The sequence below is a fragment of the Mesoplodon densirostris genome, chromosome 6 (genome assembly GCF_025265405.1).
Source record: "Mesoplodon densirostris isolate mMesDen1 chromosome 6, mMesDen1 primary haplotype, whole genome shotgun sequence".
Lineage (NCBI taxonomy): Eukaryota > Metazoa > Chordata > Mammalia > Artiodactyla > Ziphiidae > Mesoplodon > Mesoplodon densirostris.
In genome coordinates, this window is record NC_082666.1 from 79,077,355 (window position 1) to 79,099,381 (window position 22,027).

The 22,027-nt window shown below is 40.6% G+C and overlaps 2 protein-coding genes across 5 annotated transcripts in view; both read right to left on the reverse strand.

Moving 5' to 3' along the window:
* Positions 1-22,027, reverse strand: part of TRPM3 (transient receptor potential cation channel subfamily M member 3) — an 832,457-nt gene that overhangs the window by 476,232 nt on the left and 334,198 nt on the right. The window lies entirely within an intron of this gene.
* Positions 19,211-20,486, reverse strand: LOC132492076 (peroxisomal biogenesis factor 19-like). Its single transcript, XM_060101281.1, has one exon. The coding sequence runs from the start codon at positions 20,475-20,477 to the stop codon at positions 19,578-19,580; it is 900 nt and encodes a 299-aa protein (XP_059957264.1). The 5' UTR covers positions 20,478-20,486; the 3' UTR covers positions 19,211-19,577.

Below are 22,027 nucleotides of genomic sequence, written 5' to 3' on the forward strand. Positions count from 1 at the left end.
GTACCCAAATAAAACATAACTCTCAACTTCTAAGCTGTGCATTTTTTTCAGTCAACAGTAGGATTTCAAATCCACTTGTTTTTTATGACAAAAAACTCTAGGCTCATTTTTTAAATGAAGTTGTTTTTAAGAGTACAGTTGTTTTGGTCTAAAAATGAAGTTGTTTTTATAAGTTGTTTTGATATAAACGTGAAGTTGCATGTGGGGATGTTGTCATCCACACGTGTGGTTGCTGACGAGCACTCAGTAGCTCAGCTGCTGGGGGCGCCACTGGGGCTTATTAATAAGAACATACACAGAGGCCAGTATGGTGATGGGACATTTAGACTATAAATACTTAGAGTTTCTGAGGACCACCTGAGAGTCTTCCATCTGGGCAAGGCGGCTCTTTGCTGTTGCTGACCTAATAGCTCTGGGAAGACCTTGGGGCATTAGCTCCTGCCTTGGTAAAGTCTACTCTTTTACCGGCAGTGGTGAAAGCTGTGCAGCGGCCCCGTGAAGGAGATCATCTCCCCCAAACCAGCAACATCACTCCCTAGCAACGTGCTCCAACAACAGGGGAGTTTCGTTTTTGCCAGCAGCTGGACATCAGCTGATGATTGACTAAGCTGCCTCCTCAGAGTACTAACTCATAAAAAGGTGCACCTCAACTAAATTTGGACTTTATTTCTGTCATCTCCCCTTGCCAGAAGAATAGTGTAATTATCATCGGTTTAGAGTATGCTACTTCTTTATTGGTTTGTTAAGAGACATTTTCCTGTATGCTATTGGCTTGTGAAATTATAATTTGTACACTGAATCTTTGTTAAACAAAATACTGGCAATACAATCTCAGTCTCTGAGTATAATTTGCCCTGAAACAAAACATTGGATAGAACACTTGAAAAATGCACAAGGTGAAAAAAGAATGTGCTCTCTGGGGAAGGAAAAGTTTATCATCTGTGGACACTGACAAGTTGGGGTTTGGAGTGAAGGAATGATTGAGAGGGTAGCACTCTGAACTGTTCCCTCAGGTTGGCTTCTGTCTCCAAAAACTTGTGCCAGATTTCGAGGGAAAGGTGCGCTGTGTTAAAGACCAGGTCGAATGAAAACTGTATCTCTGGAGGACTGTGACCTTAGGTAAGTCAAGGCACCTCCCCAGGCCTCACTGTTCTCTTTGGTAAAGTGCCTGGCTGGGACGGGATGATTTTGAAAGTCCCATTCAGTCTGCACATTCAGGACTGTACCATTTGGAGATAAGCTGGGAAGTAAATGGTTCTTTATTAAAAATGCATGAGAGTTTTCCCAATGGAGTGTAAAGCTTGCTTAGTAGTCGACAATGTTTCTCAGTGAGTCCAGTGGACGTGAAGACTCTCTGCCATCATAAAGTGGTACAAGTCATCTTTCTGTTGGGTTGCACAGGTTTGTCTATCCTCAAATGGACTTTCCATAGTGCCCTCATTACCCCCAGTGGTCCTCTGGTCACCTTGCGAGAGTTCATAAAGACACAGAGGAGATGCTTTATGCCCTCGAAGATCTGCAATCTAGTCATTGGGATGTGACAACAATACCTCAAACGATGCTATCACCCTAACAGTGGAAGGAGCAAAAGACAGCTTAGACGGGCTTCAGCCATATTCTTCATCAGCTCTGACCCCTAAGTCAAACCCAATTAATATGTATAAAGAGCCAGCTTCATGGGTCTGGTCTGCAGCCAGTGCTCTAAAGGGGGGCCTACCCTTGGGGGTTAACTCTGCGCTACCATCTTGAAATTCTTAGTACTTTTATTGTGAATTTGTGTTCTGTGAGGTCTGATGAGACAATGAAGGATGTGCTGGGCCTTCAGAGCCTAGGCTCAACCATGGTCTCATCTCCCACTGCCTCCTTGGAGTGGACTCTTGGTCTTTCCCAACCACAACCCTACTCAGCCACTGCCCTCTCCCCATCTCCCTCCTGCAGAGGCCCTAGGTGCATTCGCTTAGTGAGTTCCCCATGCCTGAGGGAGCACTATATTAAATAGCAAATAAAAACCACCATGACAGGTTGAGAGAGAGACCACAGAAGAAAGGAATAAACTTTTTCCTGCTTTTTGAGTAAAAGATCACACATTTTTATTTTGCACTAGACCTAGCAAGTTATGTAACTGGCCTTGTGTTTTCACAGTAGGCATGGAAGTCCCTAAAGTCCCTTCTCTCACAGGGTGGCTAAACCCCTTGTATATACACATTCTGGAGTCAATCCTGCACCTGCAAAGGATAAAACCAAGGACCAGGAGCAGGTGAGGGAAGAGACTAGAAATGCCAGGTGGTTGGAGGCAAGACTGCCCCCACCTTCCAGCGTGGCCCTCAGAAAGTCCAGGACACTTCCTCTACTCTTACCCTTCTGGGCATGAAGCTAAACTGGTCTTTACCAAACAAAATCTACTCTGCCTTTAAGAGTATAGGGCTTCCCTGGTGGCGCAATGGTTGAGAGTCCACCTGCCGATGTAGGGGACACAGGTTCATGCCCCGGTCCGGGAAGATCCCACATGCCATGGAGCGGCTGGGCCTGTGAGCCATGGCCGCTGAGCCTGTGCGTCTGGAGCCTGTGCCACAACAGTGAGAGGCCCGCGTACCGCAAAAAAAAAAAAAAAAAAAAAAAGAGTATAAAGAGGAACAGTGCCTATAAAGCATTAACAAACTACCTGGAAAGATAGGATATAATGTGCCAGAGAATGGTAATTAATAGTGAACAAGTGAGGCAATCTATAGAAGTAATTAGGAAGGCTGTGCCTGGATTCCACTCCTGCCTCATCTTTCACAGGCTGTGTGACTCCGGACAAGCTGACCTCTGTATTTCAGTGTTTTCATCTTTAAACATAGGATAATTAGAATAACTTCTCTAGTAACTGTTGGAAGGATTAAATGCTTAGAACAGTACTCAACACATAAAACTGCTTCACCAGTGTTAAATATAAGGGTTCAAACAAGGCAAGTTTTTGAGGGACTCAAGATAATCCAGGAAAGATTCGTAAGGTGCCAAGACAAAAGTCCTTTATTGAAAATTTGTATGGCATTGCTAAGAAAGAACTGTGAGCTTAACATAAGAACTTTTGTTAAGAAGGATCTTTGGTGGAATATCTAGATGAAAATGCCTTACGTCATTGTTATTTGAAAACACACACACAAACACACACACACAAACACACACACACACACAGGAGCACTTAGAAATAAGAGACTTAGTTTAACTACATGCTTTGTAAGCTATTTCTGAAATGATTACCAATGGTTTTTCCAAACTCAGAGTCTTGATTTGGTATCAAGCAGTTCTAACAAAAGTGTAAACATCTGTCTTACATTCTGGCTCTTCCTTTAGCTGTACTACCACACTGACTTATTGGAGTTATAATTTCAGATGATTCTGAGTAAGATAACAACCACATCTGCCTACCCACCAATCTTTTAATTTTTCTCCTAGCAGAACCTTATGTCTGCACAGATGTAACAACATCAACAGATGTTTTAAAATAAATCCTATTGGAAAGAATGCAGAAAAAGTGCATCTATCAGGCTATGAATGTTTTACATGTAACAGACAGTGTTCCTGAAATACCAATATAGTTAACTGTGTGTTAACAGTTGTATACTCTCAACTAATCCCAGCGCCAATCTCAAGGATCACAGAAATATATCGAATATGCTAAGGGAAATTCCCTTGGTGTTTACTGATGATCATTTGGTTGCTTTGGATCTATGAATGCTCGCTCCTAATAGTATATGTACAGACTGCCAAATAGCTGATGTCGAAAATAAAAGTTAGGAAACCATTCAAATGATGCCAATTTTCCTGACATCGATGGAATGTTACCTTAATAACAAGGCTGCATAATTTTACTGTTCTATCATGTCTTCTCATGTAATACCTACCAAGACAAGGAACAAAGAGAGGATGACCATAGCGTATGTTAGAGCCATGTTCTAATTTCATTCCAGGTAATTAAAGAGAATCTTTGTTTGGTTTCAAGACATAAATCTCAGACATTGAATGATAGTTCACAAGGTACCTTAACTTCTCAGAACTTCCCTTTTATCCTGTATATAAAGAACAAAGTGAACTAGGTACTCTATAAAATGCCTTCCAGCTCTAATGGTCTATGATTCTTAGTGGATTACGTGATCTTACATGGCCTGATACCTTGTCAAATCAAGGAAGAAAGAACAGGTTGTTACTGGAATTAAAATGATCTGTGTCAGGGAAAAGAAGTCAAAGGTTAATAATGTAACCATTGAGAGTGGGTTTAACAAGAAGAGTATCTCTGTGGTAGTAAAGGCAAGAAGAGTCATATAAAAACACAGTAAGGTACTAAATTTTACTTCTGTTTTACAAGATTTGGGGATAGCAGGAAGGAATCGAAAAGGCAGGAACAGGACAGATAACATCTTAGAAGACAATCTGAAAAAATTCTTTACATGAAGATTTCATATGGAGATGTCTAGCTTGTCCTGAATAGGGAAATCTTTCAAATAACTCTATGTATGTGTTCCAAAGAACAGCCTTCATTTGGATGATATGACAGGTACTGAATTTCATAGAATCCATCGAACACATAAAGGAGGTATGAGTGAATTCCAAGTAAATCCCTTAGAATATACATGGATTGAAGTGGCTGAGTGATTGTGTGAGACAGAAATAATTTCCTAAAACTGTAATCAATGTCATTTATTGTTACCACTTATTGAGTGCCAACCATGGATCAGAAACTACACTGGATGATTTACATATATCATCTCATCTAATACTTACAGAATTGCAGGGGGGCAATTTAATATCTTAAACAAATATTCAGAACGGTAAGCCACCTGTTTAAGGTCACAGGGCTGGTAGATAGGAGATTTAAACCCAAGTCTTACTGATTTAAAGCCCATGCTCTTTCCCATTCTGCATCCTGCATCTCTCTGAATCTTACTGGATGAGCCAATCTTAAGAGCTACGTATTCTGAAGTTGTAAACATCACAATGCTCTCTGCACACCGCACTTTTTTTGATGGATGGGAACGTATATAAAAAAAGTTAATGTAGTCCTGTTTTTAATGACTATGACTTTACATACTATGTGTTGTTTTTGGACTCAGCAGACTTGTACATTGAAGGGCATGCATGTGTATGTGTATATATGTATGTGTGAGTGTGTGTGTGTATATATATATATATATATATTTTTTAAACCAACTTTCCTTCTAAGTGGTGGGGTACAATATATTAAACCAATCAATTAATTGCCGGGCATAGGATATTCAAATAATACTTTAGAAAAATTATCTTAGCAGTGGAATCTTGAAGTTGAGTGATGTGGGCCCAGTCTGTGGGGGAGAGAGTGATTCTACAGAGGAAGGAGATTTTTGAAGAGAGGGGAAGAAAATGAGCCAGTATTTGACTGAGGACCTACAATGTGCCAATGTTGTGCTAGGTGCTTCCTGAATATCTCCTTTGTTTCTCATGGGTAAGAAACAGGCTGACTGACTGTAGAATGGATAGTCATATGTAGTATACACTAATTTTAACAATGGACCACACAGTATATTTATAAAATGAAAACTGCTCTAAGAATCTATGATTGTACAAGGCATCACACAGGCAATCAATAATGAACAAGCAGTAACATGAAGGGATCTTGGCCACAAATGAGCAAATGTTCTGTGTCACCTACTTCTTGGTTTTAAAAAAGAAGAGATTCATTCTAATTTTTTTCCTCCTCTTCTCAGCAACCTTAAAAATGGGCAGAAAGTCTGGATTATCATAATGGACCACTGACACAAATTCATGGCTCAGAGTTTGGTGCTTCTCACCATTCAGTCGATGTGCTTTTCTCCACCTCAGACTGAGAATCTAAATTAAAGAGGTCAAAATGAAAAGACCTGGGAGTCATTATGCATATCCTGTCAGGATAAATGGGAGCTTCAGGCTCATGGAGGTAAGACCTTCTTCTTCTAATTGGCCTGGTTCAGTGTAATATCTCATTGCAGTGCAACTTTTCTATGTGAATTATCCTTCCTCTCCCCTTACAGAAACTGAAAATGGTGGCCCAAGGAAAGAATACAGTAGACCACTTTGAGAGTACTCATAGGAAGCGAGTTCTCATAGGAAATGTCAGGAGTATCTTTTACAGTAATGCCAATTTAATATTCCAGGCAGTGTCAGAACTAGATTAATGTGAGAGAGGTACAATTTCATGTACTTTCACAGCCCTAAGAATGAGTGCCTCCTATAAATGTACACCCTACTCACCTCACATGCTTTGCCCTGGTACCAGCACTTATTTGAGAAAAGGAGAGTAATGTCTGGGCATTTTATTTCCTTATGAAGATTATCAAGTTTCCTCCTACTTATAAATTCTCTGGCCACTGGCTTTGATGCCTCTGATTCTTGAAAACTTTTAAACATCACAGCTTGTCTCTTCTTTTCTTTGCCTTAAAAACTTTCATTTTCTCCCTGCTGCCTGGTAAATTAAAGCAAGATCCTCACCTCTTACCAAGAACTTTTGACCCAAATCTGACTTTCCAGTCTTATCTGATACCCCATCTTCACTCCTATATCCCATCTGTGCCAAAGAATAGCTTTTAACCTTGCTGCTTCCAGCCTTTTGACCAAGACATTTCTTCCTCTTGGAAGTTTCCTTCAGACTGCTTATACTGTACAATGTTTATATCATGAACTTCAAAGCTTGATTCAAATGCCCCTTCCTCAGAAAGGCCTTTTCAGATCCCACCCATAGCAATTAATTTTGTCCTTCCTTGCTCTACCCCTCTTTCTGTTCACAACATTGAGAGAGCATGTATCTCAGGGATCCTTTATAAAAAACATTGTTTACAGTTATATCTGTTCTGTGAATACCATTTAGACTCCTGGAGGGAAGTGTCCATTTTATTTGTCTCTGTACTCCCACAGAATCCAGCACATGGTGGGAACTCAATATATTTGCACTTCACTGCATGACTGGGTACATTCTTTAGTAAAATAAGTGTACATGGATTAATAAGCTTTGGGAGAGAGCAAGCAAGCAAGTACAAGCTCATTTCCTTCTTTTAATCAGCAAAGTAGATTTTAAACATAGGCTGTTGCATGTTTAGGCCAATTCTACTGGGTATGAAGACTAGGAAAACACTTATAACTAATAAATGACTTCAGGGTGAGTACATGGACTAAGTGTATTTTGAAAATTACAAACCGCATAAATACAAAGCAAATAAGTATTGGAAGCTCAAATATTTGAAAAGCTCAAAGAAATATAGACATGCTGCTCCTTTTTTTTAAATTGAGGTAACATTGGTTTCTAAGATTATCTAAGTTCCACATGTACAACATTATATTTCAACTTCTGTATACACTACAGCATGTTCACCACTGAAGGTTTAGTTTTCATCCATCACCATAGGGTTGACTCCCTTTACCCATATCACCTTTCCCCCACCTTGCCTCCCTGCTGGTAACCACTACTCTATTTTCTGTATCTATGTGTTTGTTTTTGTTTTATTTGTTTATTATATTTATGTTTATTATATTTATGTTTATTATATTCTACATGTGAGTGAAATCATATGGTATTTGTCTTTCTCCACTTACTTCACTTAGCTTAATACCCTCAAGGTCTATCCAAGTTGCCACAAATGGCAAGATTTCATCTTTTTTTTCCATTATGTATATATATGCATGTATATCACATTTTCTTTTTTTTTTTTTTTTTTTTTTTGCTGTACGCGGGCCTCTCACTGCTGTGGCCTCTCCCGTTGCGGAGCACAGGCTCCGGACACACAGGCTCCGCGGCCATGGCTCGCGGGCCCAGCCGCTCCGCGGCATGTGGGATCTTCCGGGATCGGGGCACGAACCCGTGTCCCCTGCATCGGCAGGCGGACTCTCAACCACTGCGCCACCAGGGAAGCCCTATATCACATTTTCTTTAGGACATGATGTTCTTTGGATTTAAATGTTGCCAGAAAGCAATTGCACCTATGGCAGTAGATCTGCCTTAACATTTATACTGTTATTCATTCTTTAATCAAGAGGTTACTATGTGTCTCCATTATGCTTGAGATTGGACTAGTTGCTAGAAATAAAATAAGACCAAAACATGTTCTTCAGTAAGCTCCTGTCAACAATGAGATACAGTTATACCTATCAGGTTACAGTGACTCCATAGTCAATTGTGGAAGAAAAGTAGCTTGAGACAAGTGTTGGTGGAGAGAAGCATTTATGAACCCATGTTATACAGAAGACAGAACATTTGGTTATAGCTGGAAAGAGAACATGGATTTCAGGATAGAAGCTGTTCAAACAGATTCTGAGTGGGACCTTTAGAAAGCAAGGGAGGAACTTCACCCTACGAAGTAAGAACAGAAATATATGGAGTTCTGAATGGGTTTGATATACCCCAAAATCTATTATATCATAGTTTAAAGACCGATATAAAATATCTTTGGAAGGCAACATAATATATAGATATAATCTAATTATAGCTTATTATACAAACTAAACTGTATATATATGGTTATCAAAATGTTTCCAAATATATCAACAATGTTTTCCTCTTGTTCTAGACTCAAGCTGACTACCATTACTTAATTTCAGAAAGTCCAAAATTTTCTGTGCTAACCAGAAAGCCAAGTGACACTTGTAGGTATAAGTAGCAGAATTTGCAAGGCGTAATGAGGTCTCCTCATTTTCACCTAGCCCAAGGTAACATAATTGGTATGTGGTTGTTGGCAAGGCACTAAATATCCACAACACCACTTCACACAACTTTCCTCTCTTTGAAAGATTCTTTATGCTCTTTTGATTTTGGAACTCACTCCATTCAAACTTGTTATTTGCACTAGTACACTGAGACCAGATGATAAGATTTGTAAGTAGAGAGGTGGAAAGAAAGTGGGAAGAAGGTGTAACGGAAACTTGAGGGGGAAGGAGACAGCTGCTGATATACTGTTCTCTCCTTTCTCTAGTTCATCCTTTCTGAAAAATAATCCCGGCACTATTTCAGCTGCCTTCCAGGGTAAAAGACAACCTCAAATATCAAGGCAAGTTTATACATCACTGTAAGTGTGTATATGTGTGTGGATAATACACATATGCGTTGGGCTTCCCTGGTGGCGCAGTGGTTGAGAGTCCACCTGCCGATGCAGGGGACACGGGTTCGTGCCCCAGTCTGGGAAGATCCCACATGCCGCGGAGCGGCTGGACCCGTGAGCCATGGCCGCTGAGCCTGCATGTCCGGAGCCTGTGCTCTGCAACAGGAGAGGCCACAACAGTGAGAGACCCGCGTACCGCAAAAAAACAAAAAACAAAAAAAAACATATGCATTGTATATATACATGTATACATATATAATGTATGTATGTATGGTTATATATATATGTTATATATACAAACATTTGCTTATAGGTATATATAGTTTCTATATAACTATAAAATGAAATGATTTTTTCAGAATGGTTTTATAACTCTAAACATGCTATACATGGATATAGCATACATGCAAGAATACATAAATACAGGGCTTCCCTGGTGGCGCAGTGGTTGAGAATCTGCCTGCTAATGCAGGGGACGTGGGTTCAAGCCCTGGTCTGGGAGGATCCCACATGCCGCGGAGCAACTAGGCCCGTGAGCCACAACTACTGAGCCTGCGCGTCTGGAGCCTGTGCTCCGCAACAAGAGAGGCCGCGATAGTGAGAGGCCCGCGCACCGTGATGAAGAGTGGCCCCCGCTCGCCACAACTAGAGAAAGCCCTCACACAGAAACGAAGACCCAACACAGCAAAAAAATAAAGAATACATAAATACAATACATACTTTTCTTAACATAGCATTTATAGCTCCATATAACTTGTACAGATCTACTTAGGGGTAGATAAAAGTAACAGTCTATGGCTATGTTATCTGTATCTTCCTTTATGTTGATATGACCTGAAAATATTTCTGTCTAGCTAGAGACATCTAGATACTTAAGAGCCAGAAATACATTTAGGATTTTTTTTGTTGTCAGATGCATAAAGTCATGTTTCAACAATGATGTGAAAAAAAATAAAAAATAAGTGTAAAATTATGCCATAAAAATCATAGAATATTAGAATAAATGAGGTCTTGGAAGTCGTTTCATGTGCTTTCCACTTAATGCAGGAATTTATCCCCATAATCACTGTCTTCAGCACTCTGTTGAAGATGATTAGGAACAGGAGCTCCCGTCTCACCAGCCAGGCCATCTCAGGAGGTGTCCTGAGCATCTGCTGTGTGCAAGGCCAAATGGGGCACTCTAGAAAGGTTCATGGATAAAGCTGGCAAAGCACTCGTCCTCAAAGAACTTAAGGCTAAAGTCAAAGATAAGATCTCTACATTAATAAAGCACAGCACAAGGTCCTAAGGCAAGTGTTTTAGTGCTCTGGGAGTTACTGGAAGGAGATACCTCACTTGATGGCAGTGGTAAAGGCAATCAAGCAAGGTCTTGTGGAATAAATGGCATTTTAAGCTTTCAAGGATGGGTTGTATTTAGACATGTAAAGAGAATGGAGAAGCAGTGTAGACAGAAGTAACAGAATATGCCAATGGGTAACTGCTAAGAAGTCTTACCTTATCTGCAAACTGTCTTTCTGAAACATCCAACAACCATTCTATGCAGGGTAAGTATAATTCCATATCTGCGAGCCAGTTCTCACAAGCAGAATGGTACAAGCTGAATGTGTATCCCCAAAATTGATATGTTAAAACACTAATCCCAACGTGAGAGTATTTGGAGATGATGGCATCTTTGGGAGGTTATTAGGTCATGAGAGTGAAGCCGTCATGATGGGATCAGTGCCCTTATATGAAGAGACATGAGAGAGCTTGCTTCCTCTCTCTCTGCTCTCTACCATGTGAGGACACAGAGAAAGGACAGCCATCTGGGAACCAGGAAAAGGATCCTCACCAGAACTCTGCTGGCACCCTGACCTCAGACCTCTAGCCTTTAGAATTGTAAGAAATAAACATCTGTTATTTAGGTCTCCTAGTCTATGGTAATTTTTAATAACAGCCTGAACGAAGACAGAGGCAAAGTCATCATGTCCTTTTTCCTCAATATGAACCTTCTCATCTGCCAATTTCCAGAATCATCACCATCTTGGCCATCTTCTATACCATGCCTTCATGTTTAGGAAGGTCTCCTCTAAAATATGCTTCCCAGGCTGCTACACTGCTCTTCCTGTTTGCCCCGAGCAGTACAGAAAGCAGGCTTTTCTTGCTATGGGTTGTTTCTGTTAGAAGGGGTTGAAGGCACAGGTTAAGTTATTATGTCTCAAACTGCACCAAATTTTAGGGCTGGCTTCACTACACTCACTCTGTGATCTTAGACAAGTTATTTAACTTCGTCAAGCCTGAGCATCTTCATTTGTAAAATGAGGATACCTACCTACTTTATGGGATTCCTGAGAAGATTAAGTGAGGATTAAAAGTATTTAGCATAATGTCAGGCATGTAGTGTTAGGTACTGTTAGTATTGCAGTACCTAACTGTGCAATGATTTTAAAAGCTCCAGTAAAACTTTCAAATTATTGATTTATATCTATATATAGTAGGAATTTTTTAACACCCCCTCACCTCTTTCTTTTAACAAGTCATAAAAATTTACTGTCCCTTTTTACTTTCTAAATAAATTTTTGCTTCATGGCTGTTGACCCTACCTTTTGACTCTGGCTTGATAAGAAACACCTTGAAATATCAAAACTTAAAAATGCTATGCTTGCCATTCCCTTGTAGACAGGACATCTCATTCTTTAGCATACTTGGCAGCTTTTATTACAAACCTTGTGCTGATTGTGGTAAAGGATAGATAAAGAAGGTCAATTTTCTCTTTGTGGCCTGTGTGACTGACATCTGTTGTTCCAGAATTCCTTTCACCCCACTTCTGGTAACTGAAACTCAAACTTCTGAGGAACCACCCCTCTCTCTGAGTCTCAGTCACTAGTCTTCAGCTGGAGAATCCACTCCAGTTCAGGGTTGGAGAGTGTAATGTAGGTGTAAGCTGGTCAGAGCACCACACTCCCCTTGCAACAATGGTTGGTTTGGATTTGCCATAGGATCTGATCACAGCCTTTGAAACATGATCACATTAAGTCCAGAATTGTTGCTGCCATCTTGAGCCACAAGAGAATGGAAATAACCCAGAGTAAGTGTAATAAAAGATGGAACAAGGGAAACCAAATACTAGCAACACTGTCTACATGAAGCCAAATAGCTCCTTGGATTTTCAGTTACAAGACCCAAAAAATTTACTTTGTGCTTTAAACTGGTTGGCATTGCATTTTCTGTGATTTTCAGCTCACAAAGAGCCACAACTGATACAAATGAAATCACTCGTTACATGTACTGCTAAAGAAAATCAAGGATATAAACCCTAGAAAAAGGCCAATTTCCAAGCATTTTCTAGTACTAGAAAGCCCCTGGGAAGAGGGAGTTTTGGCTAATGCAAACGGCAAGGATGTATCTGAGGGATAAAGAATTTTGTGTGGATTACCCAATTTTAAAATATCATAATAATCTTGATTTGTAGCTATCCAAGCATAAGCATGTATTATATATATCTCTATACATCTATACCTCTGTATCTGTACCACTTAACCATCAAGCACATCTATCTGTAGATAAAGATATTATCACATCAGTTTAGTATTTTTCATTCTGACAGATGGTAAATCTCTTTTAGAGATCATGTCCTAATTATCTGCAAGGTTCTAGCCCAAAATTTGACATAGGTATTCAATAAATGCTAAAATAAACTATCACATCACACAAATATGAAAAAAATCCCTGGACAAATGGATTGTTTTTGCAAATAGGAATCTATTTAGGTTAGGCCTAAATCATCTATATGGACAGAAGGAATGGCAGGGCTGCCAATGGCTGTGAAACTACAGCACCCCTTTAACCCAGAGCACCATTCACATAGATTCACTGCACTGGGAATGGTGCCCTCTGGAGCTGTGCAGTGAAGCAACCTGAGCAAGCTTTTTAAATTATAGAAAATAAAATAACACTGATTATCTATCTTCACGATAAACCTAAGGAGATAATGGATTTATTTAAATTTCAATGTGATTTCTCACAAATTTGTTCCCCTAATGGAACTAAGACTAACTTCTTCACTTACCAAGTATAGACTTTTCTGCTTTCCCTTAACATTTTTTTTTTTTTTTTTTTTTTTTTTTGCGGTATGCGGGCCTCTCACTGTTGTGGCCTCCCCCGTTGCGGAGCACAGGCTCCGGACACGCAGGCTCCGGACGCGCAGGCTCAGCGGCCATGGCTCACGGGCCCAGCCGCTCCGCGGCATATGGGATCCTCCCAGACCGGGGCACGAACCCGTATCCCCTGCATCGGCAGGCGGACTCTCAACCACTTGCGCCACCAGGGAGGCCCATTCCCTTAACATTTTATAAATTATAAAATAGACTCAATTTGAAATTTCAGGATCTGATTAGGAAGTTATCCACAAATAATGTCAGTATATTTCTTAAGACTGTAATACTGACTTAAGAGTAACAAGGGCAAAATAAGATTTCTACTTCTTTCTGCCCTGATTCTAAATTTCTGAATCTTTAACACCAATACAGAAGCATTTATTTGAATTGATAAAATCAATGTCCTCGGCTCCCTGAACGTTATTATAATGTATCTTTTACATTAAACGTTGTGATAAATTTAATATAAACATTAATTTATTTAAAAATATTTGGTTGCCTCCATTTGCCAAGCACTGTACTAGGTGCTAGGGATGTAAGAATGAAAAAAAAAAATAGACAAGGTTCTTATTGTTGTATAAAGCATCTCTGACAGACATTTAAGACTGGAAAATTGCATCTTCTTCCAGGCCTGCATATTCTCATTTTATTAGCTTGACTGCTTCTCTACTTCTCTTCCATTTCTAAGTATTATGCTTTATTTTTTTAGAGAACCCATAGTATTTCATGGAAGAGACAGAAGAGCAAAGCAAGAGGAATATAATAGGAGGAAATCAGTTAGTAGTTAACAGCACAGACCAGGTTCAAACCTCAGCTACCATTTCCTAGCAGCATGATATCTAATGCTCTAAGCTGTATGTAGAAAGAACGATCTTTTGTCACAGGTGTGCTGGGAAAATGAGAAAGATAAATGTATGAAAGGTAGTAAGCACCATGCCTGTCATACAGTAATTGTTCTGTGATACATTAGGTGTTGCTATCAAGGCACATTCTAAAAATCAAACTTTGCCTCTGGTTTAATTATATATATTGTTAAAGAAAAAAAATCCATCCTCATAAAGAAGATGTGAGATATATATATATATACACACACAATGGAATACTACTCAGCCATAAAAAGGAATGAAATAATGCCATTTGCAGCAACATGGATGAACCTAGAGATTATCACACTAAGTGAAGGAAAGTAGAAAGAGAAAGACAAACACCATATATCACTTATATGTGGAAACTAAAATATGACACAAATGAACTTATCTATGAGACAGAAGCACACTCACAGGCATAGAGAAGAGACATGTTGTTTCCAAGGGGGAAGGGAGGTGGGGAAGGGATGGAGTGGGAGGTTGGGGTTAGGAGGTGCAAACTATTATATGTAGAATGGATAAACAACAAGGTCTTTCTGTATAGCACAGGGAACTATATTCAGTATCTGGTGATAAACCATAATGGAAAAGAATATAAAAAAGAATATGTGTGTGTGTGTGTGTGTGTGTGTGTGTGTGAGAGTATATATATATATATATATAACTGAATCACTTTGGTGTACACCAGAAATTAACACAACACTGTAAATCAACTATATTTCAAAAAAAAAAGAGAAAAATCCATCCTCAGAATAGAACATAGACTTGCAACTCAGTAATGTAACACTGATCTCAATGGATATAGTCAGGGTTTACAGGGAGGACCAGGAAAAGGACAGCCATAAAACTCTCAAGTTTCGGAAGTACTCACAGCTCCAGCCAGGAAGGTCCTAAGTCCTCTTAGCATACTTCATCCAAAACAACTACTCCATATTCAAAAGAGGAACTATATCATCCCTACAGATGAGAATCTACAAAATGGACTGTAATCCAAGCCCTGGGAAATGCCTTGGCTTTTATCTGGAGTAGGGCTCAAAGGACATATTACTTTTTCCTTTTTTGCTTCTTGGACTGAGTTTCTGATTACATTTGGCTGTTAAAATTCATGTGAACAAAAACTCTCCTATTTTCACTAACAAAAGATTTGCTTATTAAATGAGTACAGAAGGGGTCAAACTGACTCCATCATCGTGTATAAGAGATAGAACCATTTTCCAGATTCCCTTCTTTTTCTTCTCTCATAAAAGAACATGGAATTGGAGGGAGGTGTGATGCGGGGCACGAAGGGAGAACACTTTATTTATGTTCTTGGACTGTTTCTTATAAGTTCTTAACCACAAATTAAAACAAGCAGAAGACAAAAGTAACTCTCCCAATGCAGGAGAATGAGAATTTTCCATTTAAGTTTATTCTCTTCTAATAGTTATGAGGATATTTTCACTGCTCACTTAGACAGCTGCCAGAGATATGGAATGGACACCTGAGATTTTCATTAGCATACCTTCTCAAGGAATTACAATTCTCCTCTTCCGTTTTCAGATAGATCAGTCATAAAAATTAAAGTGGGCCTATGTTTTTCTTTTCTGGAGACCACCATGGCTTTATCCAGTTAAGAGTTTTAAAAAAGGTATTTATCCAAGCAGGATAACTTTCCAAGATTAGCTTTCTTGATTCTGGAGGACCAAATCTGATTTTAAGTCAAGTTAATGTTTCAAAAATAAGTTCATTTGCTCCAATCTAAAAATAGATCGGTGGTTTGAAAAAAAATGTAAATTCCAAATAATGTTATAAATGCTATGCTTCTATCAGAATCAAAACATCAGAGTGTGGTAAACTCTTATTGCAATTGATTTTTAGATATAATTGCTTTTCTCTTTCTTTACTAAAAATTGATGGAACTACCCTGCTAGGATCTAAAGGAGGACAACAGTCATATCCATGGTCAAATTTCTAACTGAAAATCATTAGCAGAACCTCAGTCAGGAAACCTGTGAAAAAGCAAAGACTACATACTACATTACCTCTGGGCTCTATGGAACTCTTCCAGAGGTTAAGAGTGAAAACGGGACCCAGTAGATGAGAAGCTTGCAGGATCTCCCACTGATTGTTGGACCCCACTGTGTGCACACACACCCGATTAAATAAAATGGAGAAGGAGTACAGGAACCCACAATGGCAGTGGCAGATTTTATTTACCTGGAGTGCTGCAATCATTACCTGTAAAAAGAACAGTCCTTCATAACTAAATGCTAAATTTCAAATCAGCTGGTGGTCAACTTAATTTGTTTCTGGAGTTTCTGTGAGTGAACTCTCTGGAACTATTAGAGAGGAAATACAAATTTAGAATTTAAACATAATCAGACTTTGTCTCTAGAAGAGAGGCTGGAGTAATGTTTGGTTATACCATCTGAGTCACCTCACTGATCACATATATCGTTTTGTCTCAAAACAGCTGGGACCTCAAAGAAGGAGATGGGAGTGGGGATGGGGGGTGGGGACCAACTCCTGTGACCTATTTGGCCAGAGCCCAGGGAACATTTGCAATTTCTATGTCCTTCCTGACTCTGGCAGCTTTTATGGTGTGCTGTCAAAAAGACTCCAAGCATGGATTTGCTTTACAATGTTTGGTGTTCCTTTTTATAAAAGGCCTCCAAGCTCATTTAAAAATTTGAAAAACCCAGAAAATATATAAGAAAATATAAATTTTCTGTAATTCTGTCATATAGTAATATTATGAACACTTTCAGATATACATACATATACAACTGGCCAACACTTTTTGTACACACAGCCACATACGTATACAAATGTATACATGGTGTAAATGAGGGTATGTTTAATTTGTATGTCTGTATGGTATTTGTTTATACTTAGTATTATGGACACAAAATAAATTTATATATATATACTTTTTAGTTTCTTGGTTCCAAACTTTTCTGAGCTTAAAAAACACCACGGAGAACTTTCTGACTCTTCTAACGCTGTATTCTCTTTATTCTCAATGCCACCACTGAATATCTCCTAGAAGCAAATATACACCCCATAGGAAAATCAAATTTCCCATTATTCAAGCTTGTGTGCCTCTGCATTTTAGGGCCTAAAAGGAAAAGAGGTCAAAGTGCCCAAAGGTGCCATATATAAAGAAAATGATTATCCCAACATAACAGGTGACAAAATAACCATTTATGGTTTTGAAAGACATTACTGATAGATAAAATACTTCCAAATTCATCCAAACCAACAGATGCTGGGGCCAAGGAGTATTCTGGATATACCAGCAGCTGCCAAGTATCACAGATGGCATGAAGTTATAGATGAAGGGAAAGGAAGGGGCATATGATTAAATCAGTCCAGGAAGGGAAAGATGCAGAGAAGATAGCTCCTCAAACCATCCAGGGCCTCCCTGGTGGCGCAGTGGTTGAGAGTCCGCCTGCCGATGCAGGGGATACGGGTTCGTGCCCCGATCTGGGAGGATCCCATATGCCGCGGAGCGGCTGGGCCCGTGAGCCATGGCCGCTGGGCCTGCGCATCCGGAGCCTGTGCTCCACAACGGGAGAGGCCACAACAGTGAGAGGCCCGCATACCGCAAAAAGAAAAAAAAAAAAAAAAAAAAAACCATCCAGGACTCTCATGAGCATTCTTCTATAAAGAGGAAGAAAAGAAAATGCAAAAATTCACCCAATACCAGCATGGCCTCTTTGATTTGTGCTCAGGCCATGAGCGTTTCATTGTGTAATGATCGCTCTGTAGTCAACACTGGAATATCTGTAATATGTTTACTTAACTCCTATTAGCCCCTTTAATAGGGCCACGGATCATGCAGATGTCCTCACTCTACTAACACAATCCCAAACCAAAAAGTAATGAAAAAGAATAAAAGCAACAACTAAAACAATGGGGTAGAAATCAACAGTTCTCAGTGAACCGAGTGGCAACTCAACACTAATTGATTTAGCGTGTAGGAGTTAAGGAAGTCTGTTTTCACATCATCAGTTAGCTAGCAACCGCTAAAGAGAGATAAAGGAGCAGATATATGTGGGGAAACAAACCAAGCAGGCTGCCTGGTTGTTCATACTGGTGTTTTCTGGTTTAATGCAATCACTCTCATATATATTCAGCTCACTCACACTTTTCATAATGCTAGTAAGTAATGGACATATGCAGTGGTGAATACCCCGTCACTCAAACTTTGTTACACAGATTCTTATGGCAGGTGATCCTGGGAACATTACTTAGGCTCTCTGGACCACAGATTAAAGGATAAAATTGAACCAGATGACCGGTTACATTCTTCTCAGCTCTAGAGTTCTACATAATGCCTATTCCCCTGACCACAATGGCCTGGAAGTTGTAAATGTATGGATATAATTTAGCTCAGTTCTCTGTCTCTAACGACAACCAAAGGATTTCTTTTTTTTTTTTTCCCCTCACTCAGAATATTTATTAGTCAGGAAAAAGGACCCAGGCTGCATCCCACCCCCCCTTTCCCAAGCTACCTCCCTGAATCAATGAATAGGATTCAAAGGAATCAGATGTTTCAAATAAGCCAAAATGTATCTGGGGAAGAACAGTAATTCATTTCCTAGACCTGACACTATAATTATATATGTTTGCCAGGGAGATAGGGGGGCCAGTGAGGGTGGTGGATGGACTAGATGAGGGGAAACAGGATGGGCCCTTCTTTGTCACAGTTTGGGCTCAGAGAAGGGTTGGAATAAAGAGGTATTTAAAATAGAGAGATGAGAGGAGAGGCAGGGGGTAAAGGAAGGTCAAGGGCTGAGTTCACCCATATCACATAGCATTATAGAAAGAACAGGGCAGCTACTTGAGTTCTCAGGCTGGAACAGGGAATTGAGGACTCTGTACCTGGAGAGAGGAGAATCCCAGGGCTTCTCTTTCAACCTACTGTGAAAGAGTAGCATTTTTAGATGCAAGAGCCCCCCCACTTACTTTCCCTTCAGAGAATTCAGAACAGTCTGAAGGCAAGAGGGTGTGGTGACAGACCTAAGCCCCCAGCCCAGGCTAAGTTTCTCCCCATTCATTCCCACAGGTGCTGCCCAAGAGAACTATAGAAATATAGAGTCCTAGGACTCTGTCCCTGCTCCCCAGGTCCAAGACAGGCAGTAGAGACAAGGCACGAAGACCCTGGGTACAAAAGTGAACTCAGTGTGGCCCTGTATAACATTATTTTGGGAGAGGAAAGAAGGTGCATGCCCCCAAAGGGACACCTTCCTTCACCTGGTAGGTAGCTGGGCCTTTGCTAGCAGCAGAAACCACAATGGAAGGGGTTCACAGAAATGATCTGCAGAACAGGCCTTACTCCTAGAAGTACAGAGAGAAAGCCTCAGCTGATATGGCACAATCTTGGGTGGGATGGCAGATGGCAGTGGGCAGACCACTCCTGTAGGCGACACTCCTGCCTCAGCTCCCAGTGGTTCTGCTGACTCCAGACGTTCCCCCACGGCTGGAAATCAGGGAAGAAAGCATGTTGTGTTTCACATGATCAGACACTGTTCGCCATTGGCACCTGGTGGGCCCGAGAGATTGAGGGCATCCAGGTCAAAGTTGAGGCCAGGAGGCATCTCCCCAGCAAGCTCTTTTGGAGGATGGCCCAAATCCTGTAGCTGCTGCATGAGGTCCAGCACCACCTCAAAACGAGCCTTTTGAGTGGCCTCACTATCTGTGGGGGTTTCTGCCTCAAACTGCTCACATATTTTGCCCATGACACTGTGTTGTTCCTGATATTTTTCAAACTGCTCTGGAGGTAGAGATTCTCGGTGAGTCTGCAACCATTCTGGATACTTTTCTGTGATCTCCTTCAGTGACGGGTACAGCACATCCTTGGACAGGAGGTTCTGCATGATACTCTGCATGATGGGGAGGATGGTCCCTTCCTCGTCTCCTTCGTCCATGCCCAGCCCTTCCATGGCCTTGGTCAGCTCCTCTTCTGACATGCCAGAGTTCTGAAGGTCAGTGGCATTCTTGGCTAGTCCACTTAATGTCTCCTTTAGGCAAGAAGTGAATTCTTGTTGGGAAGTCGCATCACTGCCTACTCTCCCAGCAGCCTCTGAGAGCTTTTGGAACTGCTCTACCAGGTGGGGTTCTTCCTCAGCCAACTCCTTCATTGCTTTCTCAAACTCTGCAGTGGCTTGGGAAGCCAGCTCGCTGTCAAACAGTTCCTGGAAAAACTTCTCTTGGGAGGCGAAGAGGGCATCTTTGGCAGTGTCTCCCGGCGATCTCTTCTGGGACCCTGAAGCATCAGGGGCCGTGGTGGTAGGAGGGGGTGCTGGAGAGGGTTTGGCCTTATCGAAATCATCAAGAGCACTTTCCAGAAGCTCTTCCAATTCCCGGTCGGCTTCAGCCCCAACACCACCATCCTCCTCAGCCGCGGGCATCTTGCCACCTCCCCCAAAGGATTTCTAATCCTCCTCAAGTCTTATCCAAAGATGTCTTGGACTCCCCTGGAGACTGCAGTGGCCAGGTGAAACCTATGATGGCATCTCACAAGTGTCACCACCCCCAGACCTACCATTCAGGAAGCGATATCCATGCCTCCCTGGGCATCCCTACTTCCTTCTCTCCCAGAGCTGTCAGAGTGGTGCTGCTGCAGGCACCAGGCTGGGCTGCTCAGCTGAGGGGGGAAAGTGCTGTTCCCTATTCCTTAGGCCTCATGCCATGACACTGAAGCCAAAGCAATGTTAGCTGCTACTTCCAATATCTCAGGCACTTTATAGAAAAGAACTCTCCCATCTCCCCACTATATTTAATTCATAATCCCTGTCTCCTGAAATGCACAGGGTAGGTACAATGCTGTATACCACAACCAACCCTCCTCTCTGGTGTGGGGTCTTTTCAATGATCCAAGCGTATGTATGACTGTACCTCTAGATGAGTTCTTTCCTAAAAAGCCTGGGGCAAGCCCACTGTACCCATTACATACATGCCAGGATAGAAAATGCAACTGGACTCCAGGAGATCCATGCTATATTTGTCTTATGACTCTAAGCTCCCTTTCCTTCATTCAACATCAAATAGTAATCATTAATACTTATTGAACATTTACTATGTGTAAAGCCTTAAGTAAGTGCTTTATGTGCATTACTTTATTTAATGTTAATAACAACCCTAGGAACGAGGTATCATCTGTTTACTTTACAGATGAGGAAACTGAGGTTTAAAGAGATTAAGTAATTTATCCAAAGTTTCTAGTGACTGAGATGAGATTTGGACCCAAGCAATGCCTATGATATCCTGCATCCCTGTTGATGTATATTGAGCCTATTATGTGCTGGACAGTGCACTGTAGTCTCGTCCATTATTTTTAACACTGGAAGAAGTTTTATGTGCCTTTATTTTAGAAATGTTACCTGACATACCAGAGCCTCAGATCTTATTGGCCACACTTCAAGGGACTGGTATATTTCTATGTTTCATCATGTTTTATAAAAATTAATTCCTTTCTGACTTCCAATTCCTAAGTTTCATATCCTAAATTTTAACTTCTTTGATTTAACTTCTTTGATTAACACATCAGTTAACAAGCAGCCAACTGACTACAAGAATCCAAGCATTTTGCTAGCCACTGAAGGAAATTCAAATCTTGAATTTGAAGGAAATTCATATTCAAGTCTTCATGCTTAATGAATATATAATCCATAGAGCAAGATCCACATAAGCGTAAGAAAATAAGAAACCACTGGAAAATTAAAAGCAAAGGATATTCAAGACTCCAGCTTCACTCCCTTACCATCAGGAAGCAGTGACCTCTGGAGGCAGAGTCCCAAAGTTCAAGTCCTAGTTCAGCTACAACTGTTCCCTATGTCCAGATCACTATAAGGTTAAGTTTTGTTTCCTTAACTACAAATGACCAAAATACTACCCCCCACTATGCACAGTGTAGGCTTATGAGTAAGGATTAAATGAAATAATATATGTAAAGTACATA